General features: G+C 36.0%; 3 protein-coding genes across 4 annotated transcripts; 1 reads left to right on the forward strand and 2 right to left on the reverse strand.

The window, feature by feature from the left end:
* Nucleotides 1-744: 744 nt before the first annotated feature.
* LOC110822826 (glutamate receptor 2.2-like) lies at nucleotides 745-5,155 on the forward strand. The gene is made up of 5 exons (XM_022053049.2): nucleotides 745-1,284; nucleotides 2,182-3,503; nucleotides 3,578-3,905; nucleotides 4,057-4,469; nucleotides 4,585-5,155. The coding sequence occupies exons 1-5, from the start codon at nucleotides 1,008-1,010 to the stop codon at nucleotides 5,032-5,034; spliced, it is 2,790 nt and encodes a 929-aa protein (XP_021908741.2). The 5' UTR covers nucleotides 745-1,007; the 3' UTR covers nucleotides 5,035-5,155.
* Nucleotides 5,156-5,277: 122 nt separating this feature from the next.
* LOC110822868 (diacylglycerol kinase 4) lies at nucleotides 5,278-11,672 on the reverse strand. 2 transcript variants are annotated; one of them, XM_088207160.1, is made up of 13 exons: nucleotides 11,033-11,174; nucleotides 10,141-10,300; nucleotides 9,861-9,983; nucleotides 9,546-9,683; nucleotides 9,364-9,449; nucleotides 9,011-9,098; nucleotides 8,746-8,821; nucleotides 8,201-8,283; nucleotides 7,894-7,964; nucleotides 6,545-6,622; nucleotides 5,977-6,064; nucleotides 5,704-5,820; nucleotides 5,278-5,583 (listed from the first exon to the last, which is right to left on the reverse strand). In XM_088207160.1, the coding sequence occupies exons 2-13, from the start codon at nucleotides 10,225-10,227 to the stop codon at nucleotides 5,425-5,427; spliced, it is 1,194 nt and encodes a 397-aa protein (XP_088063286.1). In that variant the 5' UTR covers nucleotides 10,228-10,300; nucleotides 11,033-11,174; the 3' UTR covers nucleotides 5,278-5,424. The 2 variants fall into 2 exon arrangements, with proteins under 2 accessions (XP_088063286.1, XP_021908792.1); XM_022053100.2 differs by lacking the exon at nucleotides 10,141-10,300 and having other exon boundaries at nucleotides 11,033-11,672.
* A 1,630-nt stretch (nucleotides 11,673-13,302) lies between these two features.
* On the reverse strand, nucleotides 13,303-21,844 carry LOC110822881 (tRNA-thr(GGU) m(6)t(6)A37 methyltransferase). Its single transcript, XM_088208467.1, has 9 exons — nucleotides 21,610-21,844; nucleotides 21,350-21,471; nucleotides 20,934-21,034; nucleotides 20,364-20,559; nucleotides 20,173-20,265; nucleotides 19,283-19,342; nucleotides 19,110-19,184; nucleotides 15,267-15,347; nucleotides 13,303-13,834 (listed from the first exon to the last, which is right to left on the reverse strand). Exons 1-9 carry the CDS (start codon nucleotides 21,695-21,697, stop codon nucleotides 13,511-13,513), a joined length of 1,140 nt encoding a protein of 379 aa, XP_088064593.1. The 5' UTR covers nucleotides 21,698-21,844; the 3' UTR covers nucleotides 13,303-13,510.
* Nucleotides 21,845-21,905: the final 61 nt, after the last annotated feature.

The raw sequence follows: 21,905 nt of genomic DNA on the forward strand, positions 1-21,905 counted from the left end.
TTTTATGTTAATGTATAATTAATTCATTTTCACCATCGGATTTCTTAAGCAAGTGTAATATTAATGTAATTAAGAAAATAATACAAAATTGATTAACTGTAAAAAGATAAAAAAAATATGTTGTAAATTTACAAATAATTTTCTTTAACATATAAAATAATGAATTTAGAGAACAGCTTCATCTTCCCTGGCACCTGGGGCAATGCTGAGTTAAGCCTATATAAGTCATTGTCCTATATAAATACAAGCTTTATTTTTTTTAATTTTATAATTAGTTTCTTGATCATGTGGATCTCTTTTGAAAATGAAAGATGTGGATCTTCTTCTTCTACATCTTGATTTCTCATTCAATATCCGACAAAAACTCATAAATGTCAACGATGTTCAGATCCTGCCAAGCGAAAATACCAGGAAACTTAATTAGGTAACATTAATTTTTTTCATTCTCAAAAATAAGAACTTCATATAATAATATTCTAGTATTTGTACAGCCAAGTTAACCTCCACAGAATGAGACAGCAAAATACTGAAAATTATACATATATATATATATATATATATATCGGTTTGACCAATTCTGCTCTTTATGAAGTAACTTTCAATGAGTGGAACTGGATTCCATCTGATCATTATGATACTAATTGGATTGAAGTCACAATTCGTTTTCTTATTCTAGTAGACAAAATCTGATCATCTAATCAAGTGTTGAAATAGAAAACAAGAAAAAAAAAGGTATTAACGACTTACATTACATGTGATTTATTAATTTATTTTGAACGAAACTCATATGCGGTTTCACATTTGACAATACTTTCACTATATTTTGGATAGTACCTATATAAAAATATTTCTTATATATATTTTGATTTTCGACGTGGCCGAGATTTCACCTCAAAATGGAGTTCTTGCATGTTTCATGGGTACGGACACGAACAGAAATCGCTCTATAAAATCAACAAACACCAATGTGACAAATCATTAAACTTCTCGAGATGATCTAGTGATCGATGATGTATCCAGCTGATTGCCGAAACCTGGTTTTCTTCTTCTTCTTCTTCTTCTTCTTCCTCTTCTTCTTTGGGTTCTGCAACTTTAGTAGTGTAAGTGGAATAAGAGAGATACCCATAGGAGCGCTGCTAGATTTCAGCTCACATGAAGGTTCCATGGCGAGTACGTGCCTTTCCATGTCACTCTCAGATTTTTACTCTCTGAATTCTGACTACACCACTAGATTGTCTCTGCTCACCAGAAACTACAGCGGCATCCTCGATTCCGCTTCTGGAGGTAACTTTTCTCTTACCCCAGCTTCTTTGATATCGTAAGCATGTGATATATACATATACATATATATGTATATAGAAAGCTTATCCAATAGCAGATTAAAGGTCCAGAATTATACATATTTGTATGTGTACAAATACGTTTAAGAATCACAGACGTTTGTGTAAATACACCGGTACAGATTGTAGAAGAAATAGGTAGAAAATTAATAGCTTATCAAAGTAGGAGATCATAGTAGATACAGGCTGAAGATTTTACAGAAGAAAGAACTTATATGTATTTGCATAAAAAAGTAAGGGAAAATATCTTTGGCGAAAGACTGAAATTTTGGAGAATTTGAATGTGTTTCATGTAAGATGATATTAATTCTTGTTTAACTTAATCTAACTATTAATCAGTTCTCGGTGTTCATATATTTATATATATAAACATACATTATGATATTAATGGTCATATATATATAAGATATGCGTAGTCGGTCATCGTCGTTGACTAGTTATCCGGGGGTATTGGTACGTATATTTATTTGGAAAAGCCAATATTTAAGAAAGAAAACGATAGAAATCTGTAGATTCATGGACCAGCCAGCTTGCACCAGCCGCCTAGAAATGTATTCGCAATCTTGATAATGAAGCAAGCATCTTTTGACTGCATATATATCTAGTATATACATTTTTTTTTAACTGATACATACCTATATATATATATATATATCCTGGCCCTATAAATAAATTGTTTTAGTTCATCAATAGATGTTTGAATTGTTCAACGTGATTATCCAAAACAAGTCAACGTTATTGTTTGCATTTCTTTGTACCAACTAATATAAATACAGAAAAGAATTGTCGTTATATAGGACATAAATCAATAACCTTGGTGATTTTGTACTCGTAATTACAGCTGTTGATTTGTTGAACAATGGAGTAGTGGCCATACTTGGGCCACTAAGATCAAGTGAGGCAGCATTTGTGATTGAAATAGGCGCAAATTCTCATGTTCCGGTGGTATCATTCTCCGCAACCAGCCCTAGTTTGTCGCTTTACAAAAGCCCTTACTTCATCCGAGCTGCCCAAGTCGACTCCTTTCAAGTTAATGCCATTGTTAGCATCATCCAAAAATTTGGGTGGCACCAGGTGGCTCTCGTATACGAAGACACTGAGTTCGGCAATGGCATTATTCCTTTCCTTACTGATGCATTGCTAGACTCTGACATAAAGCTATCTATAAAATCTGGAATACCTTTATCAGCTCAAGATTCTGAAATCTTGACAAAGTTAAACGAGTTGAAGAGCATGTGGACTAGGGTTTTCGTAGTGCATATGACCAGCTCTATTGGGTCTCGCTTGTTTGCTCTTGCGGATAAAGCAGGAATGATGAGTGAAGGGTTTGCATGGATAGTAACAGACAGTTTGTCCAATTCTGTTGATGTATTAGCTCCCATCTTCATTGATGCTATGGAAGGTGTTTTAGGTATAAGACCCTTCATACCCAAATCAAGAAATCTCGATAATTTTAAGCTGAGATTGAAAAGGAAGATTCTTTCTACACATCCAACCATGATCACCACCGAGCCAGACATCTTTTGTTTGTGGGCATATGACACAATCTGGGCATTAGCAGATGCCATCGAAAGAGCAGGACTTGGATTCATAAACTCTACCTTGTTGAAACCAAACAATAAACATACTGTAATTAATTATGTTTCCAATTTGGGTGTCTCCACAGTTGGTCCAAAACTTGTCGGTGAAATCTTGAAGACTAGATTCAGAGGCTTGAGTGGCGAGTTTAACTTGGTTGGTGGGCAGTTGCAGCCTTGTGCGTATGAAATATTCAATGTAATTGGTAAAGGAGCAAGACCAATTGGGTATTGGTCGTCTGAGCATGGAATAACTCGAAGACAAGGTACTTCTATTACTCACCTAAAGAGTGTAATTTGGCCTGGTGACTCAACAAGAACGCCGAGGGGCTGGACCGTGCCCTCTGCCGGTAGCCGGACACTTATAATCGGGGTTCCATACAAAGCAGGCTTCCCAGAATTTGTGAACGTAACAGAAGACCCACTTTCAAATAATGCCAACTTCACAGGATTTTCTATCGATGTCTTCCGTCTGATATGGGATAATTTACCTTACAAGTTCCATTATCAATTAAAACCTTATATTAACAAGAAAGGAGGAAGTAGCGGGAGCTACGATTCGGTTGTTTGCCAAATTAAGGCTAAGGTAAAAATCTATTAGCTTATTCTTTTTCTATTCTTTAATGTACTTTCTTCTTTTAAACTTTCGAAAAATTAAAGGACAAGGACGAGGGATTTGATGCCGTGGTGGGAGATATAACAATCGTGGGAAATCGAACAAGGTGCGCTGATTTCACTCTGCCGTATTCTGATACGGGAGTGACAATGCTGGTTCCAATTGAACATAACAGGGGGCGAGACATGTGGATTTTCTTAAAACCTCTGAGCTTGGATCTATGGTTGACAATTCTCATAGCCTGCATCTGTGTGGGATTGAGCATAAAAGTCTTAGAACGTCGTTCTGGCAGTGTTGACTTTACTGGGTCGCGTAAGAAGCAGCTTGGTATGATATTATTATTTCCAGTCCAAGCCATCGTCACTCCTCAAAGTAAGTTTCACTTCCACATACCTCATTTATTTTTTTTCCATTAATCCATCCGCCACACTAGTTACTTAAATCACTATATATATATACATGTATATACTATATTAAAATATATAATTTTCTATTGAAACAATTGTGATTTGGTGGGTAACAGGGGAGATGGTGAATAAGCATAGCTCAAGAGTGGTGTTGGTGATATGGTTATTTTTAGCTTTTATATTGATGCAGAGTTACACTGCAAATTTATCTTCAATACTGACGGTTGACCAGTTACGACCATCGTACCCAAGCGTGAAAAGCCTAAGAGACAATGGCGATTATTTAGGCTACCAGAGTGGGTCATTCATAGAAGATTTCTTAGTAAATGAGTTAAAGTTTGAGAGGTCCAAGATCAAGCCATATGACAATATCAGTGAATATGATATTGCTCTATCTAGAGGAAGCAAGAATGGAGGTGTTTCAGTCATCTTTGACGAAATTCCCTACATTAAGGTATTCCTTGCTAAATACGGTACTTCTAGGTATATGATGGCTGGACCCATTTACCGCACAGAAGGACTTGGCTTTGTAAGTTTTCTTTTCTCTTAATATTATTATCTAGTGATTTTTTTTTTATTTTTTATTCTTTTTTTAATTATACATCCACCAAATATATATCATATACCTGAATGTATGCATGCAGGCATTTCCGATAGGAGCTCCGTTGGTTGCATACGTTTCAAGAGAAATCATAAAGGCAATAGGAGGAAAGGAGATGACTAAACTGGAAAAGAAATATTTTGGAACATGGAAGGAAAAAGACATTAACATCTCATCGAAAAGTCCTGGTCTTAGTACTAGCAACTTTGGAGGCCTATTTATCATAACAGCAACAGCAACACTCTTAGCCATAATTGTTTCGGAGGTCCGTATATGGCAACGGTCCTTGAAGAAGTGTGTATCTTCTTCTCCGGGTCTTGACATGGTTGATCAAACGCCCCAACCTTCAGATGAGAGCCAACATCCTCAGAATGAAAATGGTACCATCGAATTAGTTAGAGTAGTCGATTCTATTGCTAATACTGACACTAATAATATTATCAATCATTTACACGATGAATCTCCTGAGCATCATTCAATGAGCGATTTGTAACTGAACATCAAACTTAAGGCATAATTGTTGATTTTTTAATGTTTTTTTGTATTATAATGACTATCTTGTGTATACATAAAATAGTTGAAAAAGCATTATATCATATTATATTTTTTAATTATTTCCATATTTTTTTATTTCTTTAGTCTTAAAAAAAAAAAAAAAAAAAAAAAAAAAAAAAAAAAAACTCAGTAATCCAGTCAATAATTACTGAACTGGCTATTAGTTTCCTTCCCAATCTGGTTAGAAGAAAGAAGATGAAATTTTAACTAATAATGAATGAGATACAACAGAGGCCCCAGTCGTTTAACTTGGGAGCATCAACATAATTTTACAATCCCTAGGTTGCTTTATGCTCATCCCAACAGAGAAAGAACCAGTCAGATGTACTCAGTCTCCGTTCACCATTAATGATTGGAAAGGAACTCTCCTGATTTCAACAAATGTTGAATACTCCTTGTTCATCGGCTGTTTCCATGGTTCTCCATCCATCTGCATATATGCATCTTTCCACTCCCCTCCCCTAATTTCTAATCGAATTGCTGCAGCCTGAATTATAACAGGTAAAAGAATCTGGATGTTCAAAAGTTCTACAGACCGGAACGAGCTAGTTCTTCTCTTTTTCTTGGGTAAAGGAGAAGGTATAACTGAAAAGTTCAAGAATCATACCTGAGCAATATGTTTTGCGGAAATAAGCTCAACCATAACGAATGAGGCATGCCATCCTTGCTTCAACCCAAATATTTCTAGAAGGCCATCATCTGCATGCGCCTCAACGAATCCTCTCTAAGATTTAAGTAAAATGTTCCGTCAAGACAAATGTAATGTTAACAGAATAAAAATGGAAATGAAGGTGCATATATATTGTTGAGGAATACCAAGAGCAAAACAGTTCCTGGCTTTAGCAACTTTAATTGGCAAATAGAACAATGTGTAATTTACCTTTTCCAAATACTCTGGCTTCAGGTTCCCCCATGGATTTCTTCCACTTCCATAGCTATGAAGATTTAGAGCAACCACAGCCCTCACACTATGATTAAGATTGGGAATTAAAACAAGCATATTAATAGGTATTAAGCCAAAAACAAGTGCTACAAAGTAGATGCCAACAGTACGTTCAACATTGAACACTGCTCTATACAATAAGGAAATGAGATCCTCGCAGGTATAAAATAAACAATGGAAATAGCCATGATAAAAATATTTATAAGAAAACCTTTTTAAGCTATTCAGAAAATCAATTCACATAACTTTACCAGCCTAAATGTATAGCCCGTAGTATATAGCCAGAATACAGGTAACATAGCAGTCCTGATATGGAAGTCCCTAAGTTTTAAGGTCTTAGAGAAAAAACACAATTTCAAAAAACAGACAGATTATCTAAAAGCAAGAAGTAAAATTTGGGAAAGGAATCCACAATTTTCAAGGCCCCAAATCTGGTACAAGGAATAGAAAACAGACCATCAAGTGATCAATGCACTTGAGCAAAAACTTATACAATTGATATTACCTTTTAGGAACCGGAATCTGTTCCCATTCTGAGCAATTGACCCTTTTGATGTGCATCCTTAGGATGTTCTTGAGTCCTCTACAATGAGAAAAATGCTCAGAAGATGTCAGCAACAAGAGAGAATTGAATAAGTGTGAAAACCTACTTCAATCAAAACATCATTGACACCAAAAAGAGAAAAACAACTTTGCTAAAAGCATTACTAGGAGAAAACACAAAAAAAAAAATGATAATTGAAGCATCATAATGTTTACTTCTATACTAGTCGTTAAAAAATCCCTAGCTGTAAAAGACAAACACCTTGAGGACATCATCACTATATAACTATCATCTATCAACAGATTAAGAAGAATCATCAGCTCTAGCACAGCTATTATGACAAAGTTGAGCAAGCATCAAGAACGTGAATTTAGTATAATAAATGGAACAGCTAATAGTGAACACATCCATGCTCCATTTAGGAATCTTGCGCCAAAAGATAGAGGCTGTGATAATAAATGAAAACAAGCTAACAACAAATGCATGCATCACTAAGTTTGGCAATCTTGTGCCGAAGAAAATTGTGGCTGTTTGGAAAGTGAAGGCGCCTCCAAGAATTGTTTTCTTTGCCTGTGAAGCAAGTCGGCAATGCATTTTGACAATCAACAAGTTGATGACAAGAGGCAAAATCATGGTTAATGGGTATTCTTTTTGCAAGAAAGCAGCGGAATCTTGTAACCATATCCTTCTTTGATGCCTTATGGCATATGAATCATGGTTAATGGGTATTCTTTTTGCAAGAAAGCAGCGGAATCTTGTAACCATATCCTTCTTTGATGCCTTATGGCATATGAATTATGGACAATAATCTATGACCTCATGGGAATTAATTGGGTGATGGCGGGTAATCTTAAAGACGAAATTTGGGCTTGGGATGAGGTTTGTAGTAAAAGAAAATTTGTAAAGCTGATTCCATTAATTATTTTTTTGATATTATAGAAGGAAATGAATAGTAGGGCTTTTCAGAGTAATGAGCCTGAGACACAAGATTAAAGTAGATGGTTTCATTATTTTGACTCCATTTTGTTGGGTCATGACATTAGTGAGAATGAGAATTTTGGAAATGTCATTGATACTTTAACACAATTGCAATTTTTTTTTTAAATTGGTGGTACTCTCTTAGTACCTTGTTAATACATACTATACACTTTTTATCTCAAAAAGAAAAGATAGAAAATTGTGGTCGTTTAGCTTCTACTCATCCACAAGCTCTTGCATGGTTGTTTTCAAGTATACATGCAACAAAATGAGAAATAAACAAAATCCACCAAAATTAAATAAAAAGCCACCAAAATTGCAAGATATCTAACCTTAAACTTGGATCACTTATGCAAGGCGTGAGGAACCAACCCTGTGTGCAACTGTAACCAGAGTAGATAAGCTACAAACAGAACGGAATAGTTTATGATCTTGAATCAGCATCATTAAGACAACTGAATTGCTGAATGAGGTAAATTGAATCCTTGACTAGGTTGCACTGTTCTAAAGGCTAGAGATTTCGATAAAGTTCAAACCCTTAAGCAGAAATGAGCATCAGTCAACTTGATCATAGTTTTCAGCCAAATAAAACAAAAAATGGAAACTCATGGTAAAAAAAGAAAAAGTATTAAAGCAGACCTTATTTGAAATAGGGCCCTGAGCAAGGTAAGGTTTCTCATTACGTAAATGGTGGAAGCCATAAGCAACTTGAGCATCCATTCCTATGGAACCAAAAATAGAAATAGCAAGCTTCTAAGTAAAATGAAAAAAAAAGAAACAGAAACTCATCAAAGCATTACAAAGTTCTAGCCAGTTTATTTGACAGAAGTCAAAGACAAGGATCAACACAATCAACTTGGGAATTTATCTAACATATAATGTTCTCATCCTGTTAAACCATTAGATGAAAGGCATTAGCTTCAGTTGAATACGGGTTGAAACCAGGAGTCCAAGAAAGGATCATTATCTAACCACTTCCAACAAAATTATAAGCCATGTATATATATATATATATATATATATATTAGACCTAGACTTTGGTCCAGCCATGTATACCATTACCCATTTTCAAGGGATTAAGCATTTGAGCACAGAGCCATGCTCCCCTTGTAACAGGAAGGAAGCAGAAAAAAAAAAAATCCACAGATGCAATGATCAAAATCTGGAAGTATAAACTGACAAACCTATGCTAAAATAATTGTAGAAAACTCCTTCATAGCAATTCGTTTTTGGAGGCAGCTCACCCTCGATCTCCAAACCCTGCTCACAAGGAAGCTCTAACATTAAAACAAAACAATATTTTCTGGAAAAATATGACTCCTATATTGAAGTAAGATCACATTAAATAAACAGAGTTCCAAACAACAACCAAAAATGCATTCACCAACTTTGCATGTACAAGTGAATCCCCAAAAAGAAACAGTAAAATCTTATTAGGAAAGACCATACCTGATCAAGAGCACATTCCTCTGTAGACCTCAGAGAATGAGGGGCATCGACGACCTCTCCAGATGGCATTGACACTAGAAGATGCCAGCTACATAATCAACCAAGTAATTAGCTTAATGCTAATTGAATTAACAAGCTATAATTATATTATGTTGTTTCCATAAGCATGTAGCATGTTGAACTTAAATTAACCCACACTATGGTTTGAATGAATTCATTATCAATATCTGGTAGAATGCCTATAGGATTTCAAGGAAACTATTATAAAAACAAAGCAACCACAAAACAGAGTATCCTTACTACTAACAAAGAATGATGTGTTTGAAAATGGAACATTATTCAAGAGAACTTACCTATCCAGACGGGAAATTGGACAAACAGAAGCCCGGTGGAGAGTTCTCTTGACAGCTGATTTCCATGCAAAAGGGAATGTGCCACCCTGAATAAAGCATGCACCCAAAACTCCAGAAAGTAAAACAAACCAGCAGTCAGCAAATTCAAAATTCAAGTCAGAGTAAAAAAAAAAAAAACTTACCCAGCCAAAACTCCTAGACAAGTCATTGCCAGTGCCAAGTGGAATAATTGCAACTGGAGGAATTGGTTCCCGATTCAGTTTGTGAAGTTCTCCAAGACTTCCAAGTACCCAACCAACTGTACCATCCCCTCCTGCAACCTGCCAAATCGTCCCAAATCTGACAATTTCAAGCTTCAACTTTAAAATCATTAAAGAAAATGCTACTGGCTCACATATAGGACATGGCATCTTCACAGAGATAAAGTGCTTAAGTGAATGCAACTATGTTTTACGAAACCATCTTTAGCTAGCATGCCACAACTACAAGGAACATACCACAATTCTCATCCTTTCACGAGACTCTTTTGCACATTCATCCCCCCGGAGTGCCAATGTCTCTAAGCAACCCAATCCATATTGGACAAATTCATGTGGCTTTACTTCTGTCAGGTCAAAAACCTGCAATTAATTTAGAGAATTCACATCTGTCAGGTCAAAATAGTGCATTATCAATTATAGATGATATTAGAACATGGCTCTGTAACTGGTAGAGTTGCAAGGAAAGCGAAAAAGTGTTTCACATGAACAAATGCCCAAGAAAATAGTAAATAGTTACCAGCCTAAACTTGCCATTCATGGGAGTGACAACAGCTTGTATGGGAGATTGCCACCCAGCATTCACATCAGGAAACCTAGGTTGCATGTCCCACTCTCAGCTAAGCCGGAAACTTACTTTCCATTACATTCATGATTTTCCACCCACGAATTGCACATGGCTGCAATTTTATGTTATGTGTTGTAATATACAGACAGCAGACCTCTACCATGCGGATGATAAGCACCCTATGAAGAGCTACAAAGAAGACAATATGGCTCCCAAAAGCTTCTATTATCTAGGAGAGAAGTAAGGAAGCAGGGCATGGCCAACAAAAACATTTGATCTGTTCCCAAAAACAAAAGCACTTAACTTAGGATGCACCCCTTTTAATTTTACCAGTGCCAGCCGCCAGTTTTTTATCCAAGTTTCAGGAAGGGGCTTTGTCTTACCCAAAGGGAAACACAGAGCAAACGAAAATGAAGCAACCTAAATTTTTGAAATCTTTACTAGATATCCATGTATTTAGCTGCGCCACAAACAATCATTATAATTCGTTCCTGCAACCTCACTTCAACTGAGTTCTTCATACGAAGCAAAGGAAGGTCAAAACACACAAATTGTTCCTCTGTTTACCCATCACTTCGCTCTTCTATAAGCAACAAAACGGGCAAAAAAAATACTTGAATATTAAAAAGAACTTCTGGAAAGAAGAGAAGGAGAAAGTATAACTCGAACAAAACCCGGTAAAAGTACCACATTTTCCGTTTACCACTTGGTCCTTTTAGTACACCCACTTCCTGATTAAAACCATCCATTTCTATACGACATTGATAGGAAGAAACAAACACAAGGAAATTATACACATAAACAAATATAAAGACGTGTAAATATAAATGAATGAGAGATTGACCTGTTCCTCGCCCATCAACTGCTTAAGCCTATCCATAAGAACTGGGCCATGGCGACCGCCGCTTCGCGGGTTGATGAAAACGACCATAGGGCACTCGGGAGCCAAAAGGACGCCAGATTCGCTGTGGATAAGGAACTGGTGAGCCACGGTGGTGGCGTCCTTCCTCTTGATGCAGTCCCTGATAGCGAGGCGCAGGTACTCCGGCATCATCAACGACCTCTTCAACTCCTCTTTGTCGATCCTGATCCCCGCTAGCCCCGACAGCCCGCACGCCCGAATCGAGATCGAGTCCATCATCGACGATCTTGCGACGATCCTCGCCGTCGATGAATCCCCTAACGATGATGGCGAATCCATCCTCTTTGTCTGTTATATACCCTTTCGTCAAAAAAGGGAAAAAGACCAACCTATTTGATTACGACAACACTAGAAAATAAAATATTATTAAACCTAGAACCAATGAGAAAATTCAATGCCTCCCTCTCTCTCTCTCTCTCTCTCCCCTCAAAATTCCAAGAAAGAGAAAAGGTTCGATGAATATTGGGTTAAAAATATTTATTACTGTATCTCGATTAAAATGGAGTAATTATAATATAGAAGAGGTTGTGTAAGTATATCTTTTGGCGACGGGGCCCGTGCAGGCAGGTGGGGAAGACGCCGGTGTAGACGTTTCCGTTCAGAGGTTTGGTTGTTTTGGAGAATTAATAATGTGGGCGCGTCTGGGCTGGGTTAATTTACAATACTGCCATCTGGTAATTAAGAGACGTAACTCATGATTACATTCACTCTAATCACGTTTAAACACCCAAATATTCAGTTAATCTATTTGGAGATTATTTTAGGATTGCTTAAGATTTTGTTTCAGGTATGATTGTGTTTTAAACTATTTAAATAATATAATTTTATTACATAAAAGTATAAAATTCATTTCTAGCTTTCTAAAAAGCATGCCGGGGTTTGCTTTCTTATCAAGTTATTCACTGTAGAGTATTAGAAATAAGTAAAGGTAAATTCTTTAAAATTTTTGAAAAAAAAAATGTGAATAAATATTAAATATTTAAGATTTTATATTGACAGGTTTTTAAAATTAATTATTATATATATTTTAAAAAAAAAATACTTTTTAGCTTTTTATTCATATTTTTCAACTGCCAAGACCACGCAATATTTAATGGCATTAATTTATGTGTACCAACCATCCGTGAGACCTTATGAAATATTTAATTTATTAAAATAATTATAAAAATAATCAGAAATTTCCACTTTAATAGATTCTGAACCACGTGATTCCTCTTTAAACTTTGGTTATGAGAATTTACAATCTGTGTGCACGAACAAAATTCCCATGATCGTCATTTTATCATCTTAATATAATTAATTAATCAGGAAATGTCACTAATTTAAATCGAGGATAAGAAGCGTTTAATAATTGCTAATCTGGTAGTTTTCTGGAAAAGTGAGGGTAAATGCGGGAATTCATGCAGCGCGTCAACTTCACTTGCTCATGGCGATGGTTGGGACCCACGCGGTTGTTGACCGTTGGGGTCTTATTTGATTATTCCAACTTCGAGAAGATTGCTTGTCGTGTAGTTACTGTTAATAATGACCCCAACCGTTGCTCAACCAACAGGCATGATATTTTCATAAATTTTAAGGTAATAAAAAGGACCATTTTAAAAAAATAAAATATTATAAATTTTAATTTTAATTTTAATTTTTAAAATAATCACTTCAATAATTTTCTATTCAAAAATTATAAAAGTAAAATATTACATTAATAATCATAATTAATATATATATAAATTTATTTATCTTAATATAATAAAATAACTAAATTAAGGAATTTTTGCATAAAAAATAAGTGATTGAAAAGTCAATAATGTTTCAAGTTCAAAAGGTCACAATGGAGAATAAATTTTAAAATTATTGTTTTATACAAGAACCCAAACTGGTCATTGTAATTTTCTTTTCTTTTTTTTTTTTTGTTGGCACTTTATAAATGTATCTTTTGTGATTGTCTATAGAAAGCAAAGCATAAAAATATATATATGTATATATATATATATATGTATATGTATATATACAAAAGTTATGCTTGATGAGCTGTGTGAATCAAAAGGTTGAAGGATATCTTGAATTGCTTTGATATAAAACTATTACAAGAGATAAACCTAAAAGGAACATATACTTACTCAGTACTTACAAAATCTTTTTTTAAGCATGGTAACCACTGATTGCTAAGTTTAATTGAAAAATTCGTTCACAAAACAGATCAAAAGGACAAAACAAATTAACTAAGTTTGAAAAAGAAAACACAATCATACTGTGTATTCCTACATATTCAATTGCAATTGTAAGTAATTGTAAATAACTGTATCTAAATTAACAATCCCAACAATGGGATGGATACATTTGCTCTCTTTCTTGCAAATGATCCATGTAAGGTAACAACAATGGTTTCCTTTATCATTTGGAATTTCAGGATAAATTTTGGACTTTCTCTACAATGACATCCCCGTTGCAATCTATTCTGTAAGACACATCCATGCCTTCCAGAATCAAGTGATATACTACGTCTTCAGATTGAAGAGACAATCCGGGTTCAGGGTCTAGAGATTCTTCATCCAAGTGCTCATCCAAATTTAAACTGCGATTACTCAATGTGTTACCATTAGCATTTCCCGCCTTGATAATGGTATTATGAGGTCGATTTTTTTGCGATACTGATCGAATATCCCAGGACAGGACTTGTTTGATCAAGCTTTGAAACTCATTCTGTGATGTGTACATGGATTTCTTTCCCTGCACAAAACCAAAGGCAGTCAAGAAAAATATAACGTGGATATTTAAAGGAACACTTGGAGATCAAAGTTTTCACTTTGATAAAATCAACGTGTTTTTTTTGTTAAGCCATTACTCTTATATTGCATGATAATCAGACCATTTTGGTGGTTTACATCATCCAATAAAAGCATTTTTCTCAAAAACCACAGTGAAAAGACACTGCAGGCACTTCTCGTGGCTGAAGGAGTGCAGGCACAACACTAGGACAATTAAAGTTGACCATGGGAAGTGGCAACTTAAGTCACGTGGTCATCATTCCCAGCACAAGCCTCCTGTGCTTGGGTTCAAATGTCAAAATGTAGTATCCGCCCTTAGCAAACAGATAAATAAAGTTTGTTCAAAATCCATAGGAAAGGACATTTTGACTGGACATAAAAAATGGAAATAACTAAAGATGATAATAGTTTATTTTATTCAGCTGGCCATGATTTGGATGGGGGCAAACAACAAAAAAGATGTGAACGGCCATTCCGATCATCCAGAAAACTTGTTTCCAACAACCATAAGATGATAATTGTAGTCCTTGTCGTGACAAGAGCTAGAACCAAGTGAACTTCGTTGAAAAAGAAAGAAGTCAACCCTTTAAGCAACAGACCACCCAAAAACCATCAACCAAAAAAAAAAAAAACCACCAAGGGATAGTTATTCTTCAAAAAGAGACAGTGAGAAACTCTACCCAAAAAACAATCACAGAGTGATAGCTATTCTTCAAAAAGAGACACTAACAAACTCTACCAGAGCATTGTGGGCCGATACAAAGAGCAGTTCTCTCCTCTTGCATCACGTTAGCGAATATGCAAGAAGATCCAAAATTGGATGGAGCAATTTACGATTTGCAGAATCATACAACTATATTTACGTAGTTGGGAAGAGTGAGCATCTCATCTAAAGGCAAAATGATTAATCTTCCAGAAGTTTAGAGCAGGATCTTTGAAAAAACCAAGCATTTTAATTTTTTAAGGCTGAAATCCCATCAATGTTAACAATGACAATAAACCAAGGATTGCCAGATTTGGGGATGACTAGGAGTGGAGAAGTTTGGTCTTATATCTCTTAATGTTTAAGGTCATAATGCAGCATTCAGGTTTGTTTTTTACGCAGAAAAAACTCCTAGTGCATTGCTCAAAATCCAAGTTCTAATGTCCTGCATGCAGTCTATTTAAATTTCATTTTCCTTCACCTTCTTCATTGATCTTCCTATTATTACTTGCCTAATTTTGTTTCAAACATAACTAAAAAAATGCAAGAGGGATAATAAGCAATCCAGAGAAAGAAAAGTGATAATAATAAAAAGCAGAATCCAAAAATATAGTGATCACAAAGAGAAATCCATATAAAAAAAAATAAGTAAGATAAGACTCAATATTTAGGTAGAGATTGAATGACTTACTGCAATTTCCCAACAATCAGCAAGTGAAACGAAGAAGCCCTCAGCAAAAGTGACAGAAGCTACTGCTAACATATGGTCCACCTGGAAAAACAAAATGCATTTTTATAATAAATGTAAATGGGAATTGTCTTGGTCCTAAGTTAAATGCATGACAACAACAACATTTTCAAATGTCCATCAACATGCATGAGGTGGGACAGAGGAAAATACATACTGTGGGGAGAAGTGTACATATTTTTCCTTTATGTAATATACAGAATCAGGCCTATTTAATTAGGATCTTATTTCAGTCCAATATCCCATAAATCATGGGATTCCAAAATAATTAAGTTTCCTTTTACGAAGCTATGATAATGCTAGAATTATGTGTACAATCTCCTTTAACTATTTAATAAGAAAAACAATTGTCTCTACATGGTCTCAAAGCTATTGGGAAAAGAAAACACAACTTTTCTTCACTAGACTTAAACTGGCCTTTATTGTGGAATCAAAACAAACCCCAAAACCCAAGAACCAGCCTTAATAGCCAGCAGCCTCCCAAGTACCAGCCCTCATTGCCGCATGCTAACCTCACTCCAGCCAGATGCCAATGTCACGACCAAGGTCCAGGAAAAGAAGGAAGAGCAGGGGAACAGGCTATTCAACCCCTTACAAATGTCGTGCTCAGGTAATCTAGCGTGGCTTGTGGTCCAGGTTTGAAGGAAGAATAAAAAAAATTGTCTTACAGCATCAGATTTTAGTTACTGAATTCCTTTTTCTGTTATAGCTATTTCCATTACGTTTTTGCTAGAGTTTTCTTCAAGAGTTCAGGGTAGAGGAATATATCAGCAAATATAACCTGACTCTGATTCTCAGGTATGATGAACTTCATCAAGAACTAAATTTCTCTCTATTCAGCAACTTCTTCTCGGATTCTTTTCTGTCCTCTCTTATGCTCTTTCCCTTCTCCCTCTCCTCTCTCTTAATTATCTCAATCCTGTATCTCTCTAACTCTAATTCCCTAAAAACATCTCGTTACTGGTGTACATGTCCAAGGCTCCTGACAGCCAACTGCCCGAGCCGTATGCCTAGCTGCAGCAGCCAGTGGTCGCCTCTGGGCAGATGTAGCAAGCCGAGCGATCAAATCCTTCCAGCCGCACAGCTGCGCGCCTCCCACCCGCTTCAGACATGCGACCACCACAGCTCGTCTCTCAATTCGTCAGCCTCTGGTCACACTATTCAGCTGCCTTGCTCCAACGATTTTGGGCTGTTCAAGCTACATAGTCCCTTTTCTCGATCAGCCTTCATCACTGGTAATTTTTACTACTGCACAAAGTAGCCTAGAGAATGTCAGAAGTTATAGTAACCAGTAACCCTGCTCAAGGAGAGGAGACTGTTTGACCTCAACAATCCAGAAAGCCATTCAAGCAACATATAGGCTGGATGAAAAGAACTACCTTAGTGGTCCAAACTTATTCGTACTATACTGAAAAAAAAGGAAATCAATCACCTCATAGGTACAGGACTAGAACCAGGAGATCCCTTGTTTGAAGTATAGGAAGAAGAAGACTCAATGAAAATGGCATATGGTTATGAAGCTCCATGATACTTGAGATGTGTGACACATGCATGTTGCTGACTACTATTAAGGATATTTGGGACTCACTTCATCAAACCTATTTAAAGACTAGAGGCACTGACCAAGTATTAAAAGGATGATAATGTCTGCAAAACAAGCTAATAGAACCATTATAGAATATGCCAATATATTGAAAGTTTTATGCCAAGAAATTAACTACTATAGAGCATTAAAAACCAAATGTCCTGAAGATGACGTTGCCCTCAAGGAATTCATTAAACAAGACAGCGTCTATGACTTCCTTTATGGACTCAATCCTGAAGTTGACCAGGTTTAGTTGTGATAGCAACTGACTCACATCAAAGAAAGTAGAAGATGCCTGATGCTTGAGCTCCATGATACTTATAGCACTGATAAAACACCAACCTTAGATAATGAGAAACCTGGTCAAGCAAAAATGCACTATCGTGACAGCCTGTGATGCAACTACTGCAAGAAAGCACGTTACACTAGGGAATGATGTAAGAAACTACATGGAGAACCCCCAAGTCAAGAGTGAGGACAGAAGAGAGAACAACAAGGAAACAACAGGTAGGCCCATGATATTATGACACAACCAGATGCCCCAAAACCACAGACAACAGGAGGACTGAGCGATGAAGAAAATTGAGAGGATGAGATCTCCTATCATTCCTCATCAGTAGTCTTGAGAAGCCTTTAAATACATGCTCATCGGCATATTTAGGTAATTTTCATTTCCTATTAGCTTAAACGTCTTAGGTACAACCATGGCCAACTCGTGGGTTATGGACTCAGGAACCATTTACCACATGACCTACTCATCCAATAACTTCTCCACTTAACTCCCCATGCCTAAGCAAAAAGAAAATTGGTTTAGTTGATGGCTCCTTGATCACTTAGCAGGACCACAAATCTTATCTTCGCTCAAAAACTCACTCGAGACTTAATTTTCAATTTTGTTTTCACCATGATCATTATGTATTTCAGGATAAGGATTCAAGGACAATGATTGGACATGCTAGAATGGGATGGACTTTACTATCTTGACACTCCAAATCAATCAAGCCTTCTCAAGGGCAAGTTTCCTTAATCTTTTATTTCTGACCTTTTTTTAATCCAATAAAAAGAAAGTTTCACTCCATCATATCTTTTCTTGGGAGCTTCTTTTCTTTAGATTTTCACAGATATTCACAAGTAATGGAACTCCAAGAAAATTTGGAAAAAGAAATAGTGAGAGGTTGGGGAAAGTGTATCCCCTATTAGTTCCTACGAGCAATTTTTCATTATCTAAGTGCATTAAGTGTTACTCAGTATTCATTTTGAAATTTTTGCTAACGCCAAAAAGAAAGCAATCAACACCTTACATTGATGAGATGCTACGAGAAAAACTATGGATTGGACAGGGTAATACATTCAACCACTCTCATGATATGTTCCAAAATATACAACTGTCAAAATTCAAGAGATGAGGATGTGGACTGCAGAAGAGAGTGGTAAACAAAAAATGAAGCAGAAGAGAAGCCATAAGAGAACTAGCAGAAGAGCAGAAAAAAAGAAGACATGCAGCGGCACACGAGGAATTTGGTAACTCTGATGTCAAGGATGTAAATTCGAACAACTATATTTTCTTTTACTTCTATTTCCTGTTTTATTACCTCCTTATTTTATGTGATTCTGTTAGTTTCATTATTTTTGTTGAGCATATCTTTGGGTTGTTGCTGAAATTACAGAAATCAGAGTAGAAATGAAGAGTCTGAGAGGATTAGGTATCAATAGTTCACACAACCACAAAATTACTGAAATCAGCAATCCCAATTTCTCTCTCAAACCTTCTGTTTTTCTTATTCTTCTTCTTCTCCCTCTAAGCCAAACCCAAATTTCTAATCTTCCTAAAGACCTAGTCCCAAAAATGAGGTTGATGTCTAAGAACCCTGACAGATTATTATAGAGTTACTAATTTATGCAGGCTATGAAGAAATTAAATCAACTGCAGAGATAAACCAACCATGGTTAGAACCTGAAACAAAAAAGAAGCAATTTTTCAATATAAACCTCATATCCAAGATAACATACACATTTATGGCAGAAATAATTACATAATAAAAGTATGAAGGGCAACATCCACAAAAACTTGCAATTTTAGATGTTAGCTCTGCAAGTTGACAAGGATAGTGAAGCTAATAAGCTACTCACAAAGAATGCTAAAAACAGAAATTGCACTGCTCAAAGTTATCTTGGAAACTGAAGAATGATATATGCCATACCGTTACCCAGTTTGGCACTGTTGCCTCTTGGATGCTATCACAATAAGGCAGATACGGCTTGACATCAAGTATTGGCTGTTAAGAAATCCAAATTCAAGGAAAAGATATAACTTAATAATAACACCATTGATCAAATAAGAAAGAAGCGACAAGTCTTCAAACATCTAACTTACCGTCCCATCAACCAGATCCACACCAGAGAGTAGAACCATATGTCCTTGGATTGCCTCCACCTTATGAAAATTATTGAAGGTTATTTTATTTGTCAGGCATAATGCTAATACAATATTGCAAAGCAGAGTGCTAGTCTGCATGAGCGTGTAGATTTCTAGTCTAACAAGACTTAGGTTGTATACTCCTAATGGTATTCTAATATTAGTAATACATACAAATTATAATATATATTAAATTTATTCCTTCACACCTACAGTCCATATAAATGTTCATAAAATCTAATTGTCCACCTCTTTCTATACAGATATATTTTTTTTAATTAACAAATGGCGCTCGATCAAATAAGACATATACTTTGTTCTAGACTTTATTCCATGTACCATAATGCAAATACATGCATATATGTGTGAACACACACACACACACACAGAGACAAGTGGAAGAAATTTTTATATCATAAGAAATTGAATATATTTCCGAAAACATTTCATCACTACTTTAACTTAGGTTAAGTACAGTAGTAAACAGATTGTCAGCTAATAAACCAGAAGGCTAGAAACACAACCGCATTTAAAAGAGAATATGCAAGAAATCATTTCCATCGATGACTTTTCTCTGAACTCTCATTATCAATCACTAAGGACAGAAACATTGAAACCATAGAAATAGAATAACATAAGAAAACCCACTCCCCCCCATCACCCCGGCCCAAGAGCCCCCTTTTTCACAGGAAAAGGGGGCCCAGTTAATGTCTTAAAAGTTAATATCTCATATTCATGAAAAAGGAAATTTATTTTTCTAAACTCGAGTGTCTGGTCAAGACTACTGGCAAGTTTATGCTGGGAAATTTGTAAAGACACAACATTATGGGAGCTAAATTCAAGTGTACCTTTGCAACAGTAAGCCCGATTGGACATGGCCTATGTGGGGATCGAGTTGCAAAGACTCCCATCTTTCCACCTTTTAATCTTGGGACTCTCACCTAGCCATGAAGCCAACCTTTGTAGAAATTCACCATTGAATCATTGTTATTAGTAGAAACCAAAATAAGCATCGAGCCGAAATAGCAGCATGACATACCTTTGCCTTGAATTTCGATTTAGATGGTTGCTTCCATAACTTATCTAGATCTGTATTTAAATGAAAGACATATATGATCCAACAATGAGAATATTCCCCAAGACCCTCGAGGGATGCTGGAGGAACCATGGCTGGATTAAAGATCAAACACGCTCGAGCAAGAGGAACGAGCAATGGTTGCCTTGGTGTTCCATTCCTGCACAAGCAAGCAAAAGATTTGCACCCAAATGTACACGGCTACAGAGAAGCAAAAGATGTTCTTAAAAGCCTTTTACTAAAGAGGAAATCTATCCATTAACATACTGCAGGTTAAACTGCTCCAATTAAACTGACTTTTGCATGCATGTACAACCAAATTGCAGGGGCATTCTATTCATATAAGCTTTTATTTTTAGCAGTCCTTTTCTTTTTTCTAAACCTGTGTAATTATAGAGAATTTTTTCATGTCTGGTACATAAACCCAGATGACTCAGATAACTGATACATTGATCCATATTTAATCATCTTCACTGGTCAATAGGTAATAGAATCTTTACGAGAAGAAACAGATATAGAGCATTTTAAAATTACCTGGTAGAGAAGCAAGACTGAACTAAACCAATAGGTCTCATCGGATAACAACTACTCTCTGAACTATGGGACATGGGTTCTGCTAATGCTTTCCTCAAAGCCTATAAATAAGCAAACACAACAAGGAAACAACAAGGAATATGCTCAGATTGCATAATCAAACATAATTGAGTTATTGAGATTCGAATACCAATAATAAGCAGACCCAGTATGGTCATCTTCAAACAATAAACATTGTAAGTTGCGAAAAACCAAAAATTTTATGTTTCCAGTTTCTGCAAAAGTTTTTGAGTCCTTACGTAGAAGCTAACAAAATGCAGGTATACTGAAAGAAACCAACACATTAAAAAAGCAGCCAAATAGTGATTATATAGGTTGGTTTCTTTTGCAGATTAAATACTAAGAAAGAGAGATACCTGTTGAGCCCTGACGCGACCTTGCCTCTCAGCAGCACATTTTTCCAAAGCGGAATTGAGAGATTTCTCAAGCTCTGAAGTCTTGGCCTCCATATCTTCCCTTTTTCTTCTCCATATATAAACTGCAATTGAACATAGCATATTAACTGAAAAAACTCAGAAACTAAAAATATTAATATAACATGAATAACAACATATACATATATATATGTATATATATACGCACATCAGTGTAGAGAAAATAGAGAGAGGGAGATTACAAGAGATAGCAGCGGATGCGGAGACTGCAGCAAGCGCTAATGCTAAGGTGGCTGTGGTGAAGTCTCTGGGGTAACTACTGGAAGCCATGAACGGAAGACTGAAGAACTTCGGGCATCAGGAAAAGGGAAGATTAAAAAAAACAACCCTCCAGCCTCCCCAAAATGAGGGTCGGAGAAACGAAAACCAGAAAACAAAGTTGGGCTCTCATGGCTAAGCTCTAAACTAGGGTTTAGATTAATATAACGGCCCATTTTTATTTTGCTCAATTAAAAAGATTAATTAAAATAATATTTAA

Source organism: Carica papaya, chromosome 7, assembly GCF_054855325.1.
Source record: "Carica papaya isolate Zhongbai chromosome 7, ASM5485532v1, whole genome shotgun sequence".
Classification (NCBI taxonomy): Eukaryota; Viridiplantae; Streptophyta; class Magnoliopsida; order Brassicales; family Caricaceae; genus Carica; species Carica papaya.

Coding starts and splice junctions, on each gene's coding strand:
- LOC110822826 (XM_022053049.2), top strand. CDS start 1,008: ATGATGTATCCAGCTGATTGCCGAAACCTGGTTTTCTTCTTCTTCTTC. Junction 3,504..3,577: donor TTTGCCAAATTAAGGCTAAG/GTAAAAATCTAT, acceptor GAAAAATTAAAG/GACAAGGACGAGGGATTTGA. Junction 4,470..4,584: donor GCACAGAAGGACTTGGCTTT/GTAAGTTTTCTT, acceptor GTATGCATGCAG/GCATTTCCGATAGGAGCTCC.
- LOC110822868 (XM_022053100.2), bottom strand. CDS start 11,389: ATGGATTCGCCATCATCGTTAGGGGATTCATCGACGGCGAGGATCGTC. Junction 9,099..9,363: donor CCAATTTCCCGTCTGGATAG/GTAAGTTCTCTT, acceptor TTGATTATGTAG/CTGGCATCTTCTAGTGTCAA. Junction 5,821..5,976: donor AGCCAGAGTATTTGGAAAAG/GTAAATTACACA, acceptor CTTAAATCTTAG/AGAGGATTCGTTGAGGCGCA.
- LOC110822881 (XM_088208467.1), bottom strand. CDS start 21,697: ATGGCTTCCAGTAGTTACCCCAGAGACTTCACCACAGCCACCTTAGCA. Junction 21,035..21,349: donor GTCGCGTCAGGGCTCAACAG/GTATCTCTCTTT, acceptor GCTTATTTATAG/GCTTTGAGGAAAGCATTAGC. Junction 13,835..15,266: donor CTGATTGTTGGGAAATTGCA/GTAAGTCATTCA, acceptor GGTTTTGTGCAG/GGAAAGAAATCCATGTACAC.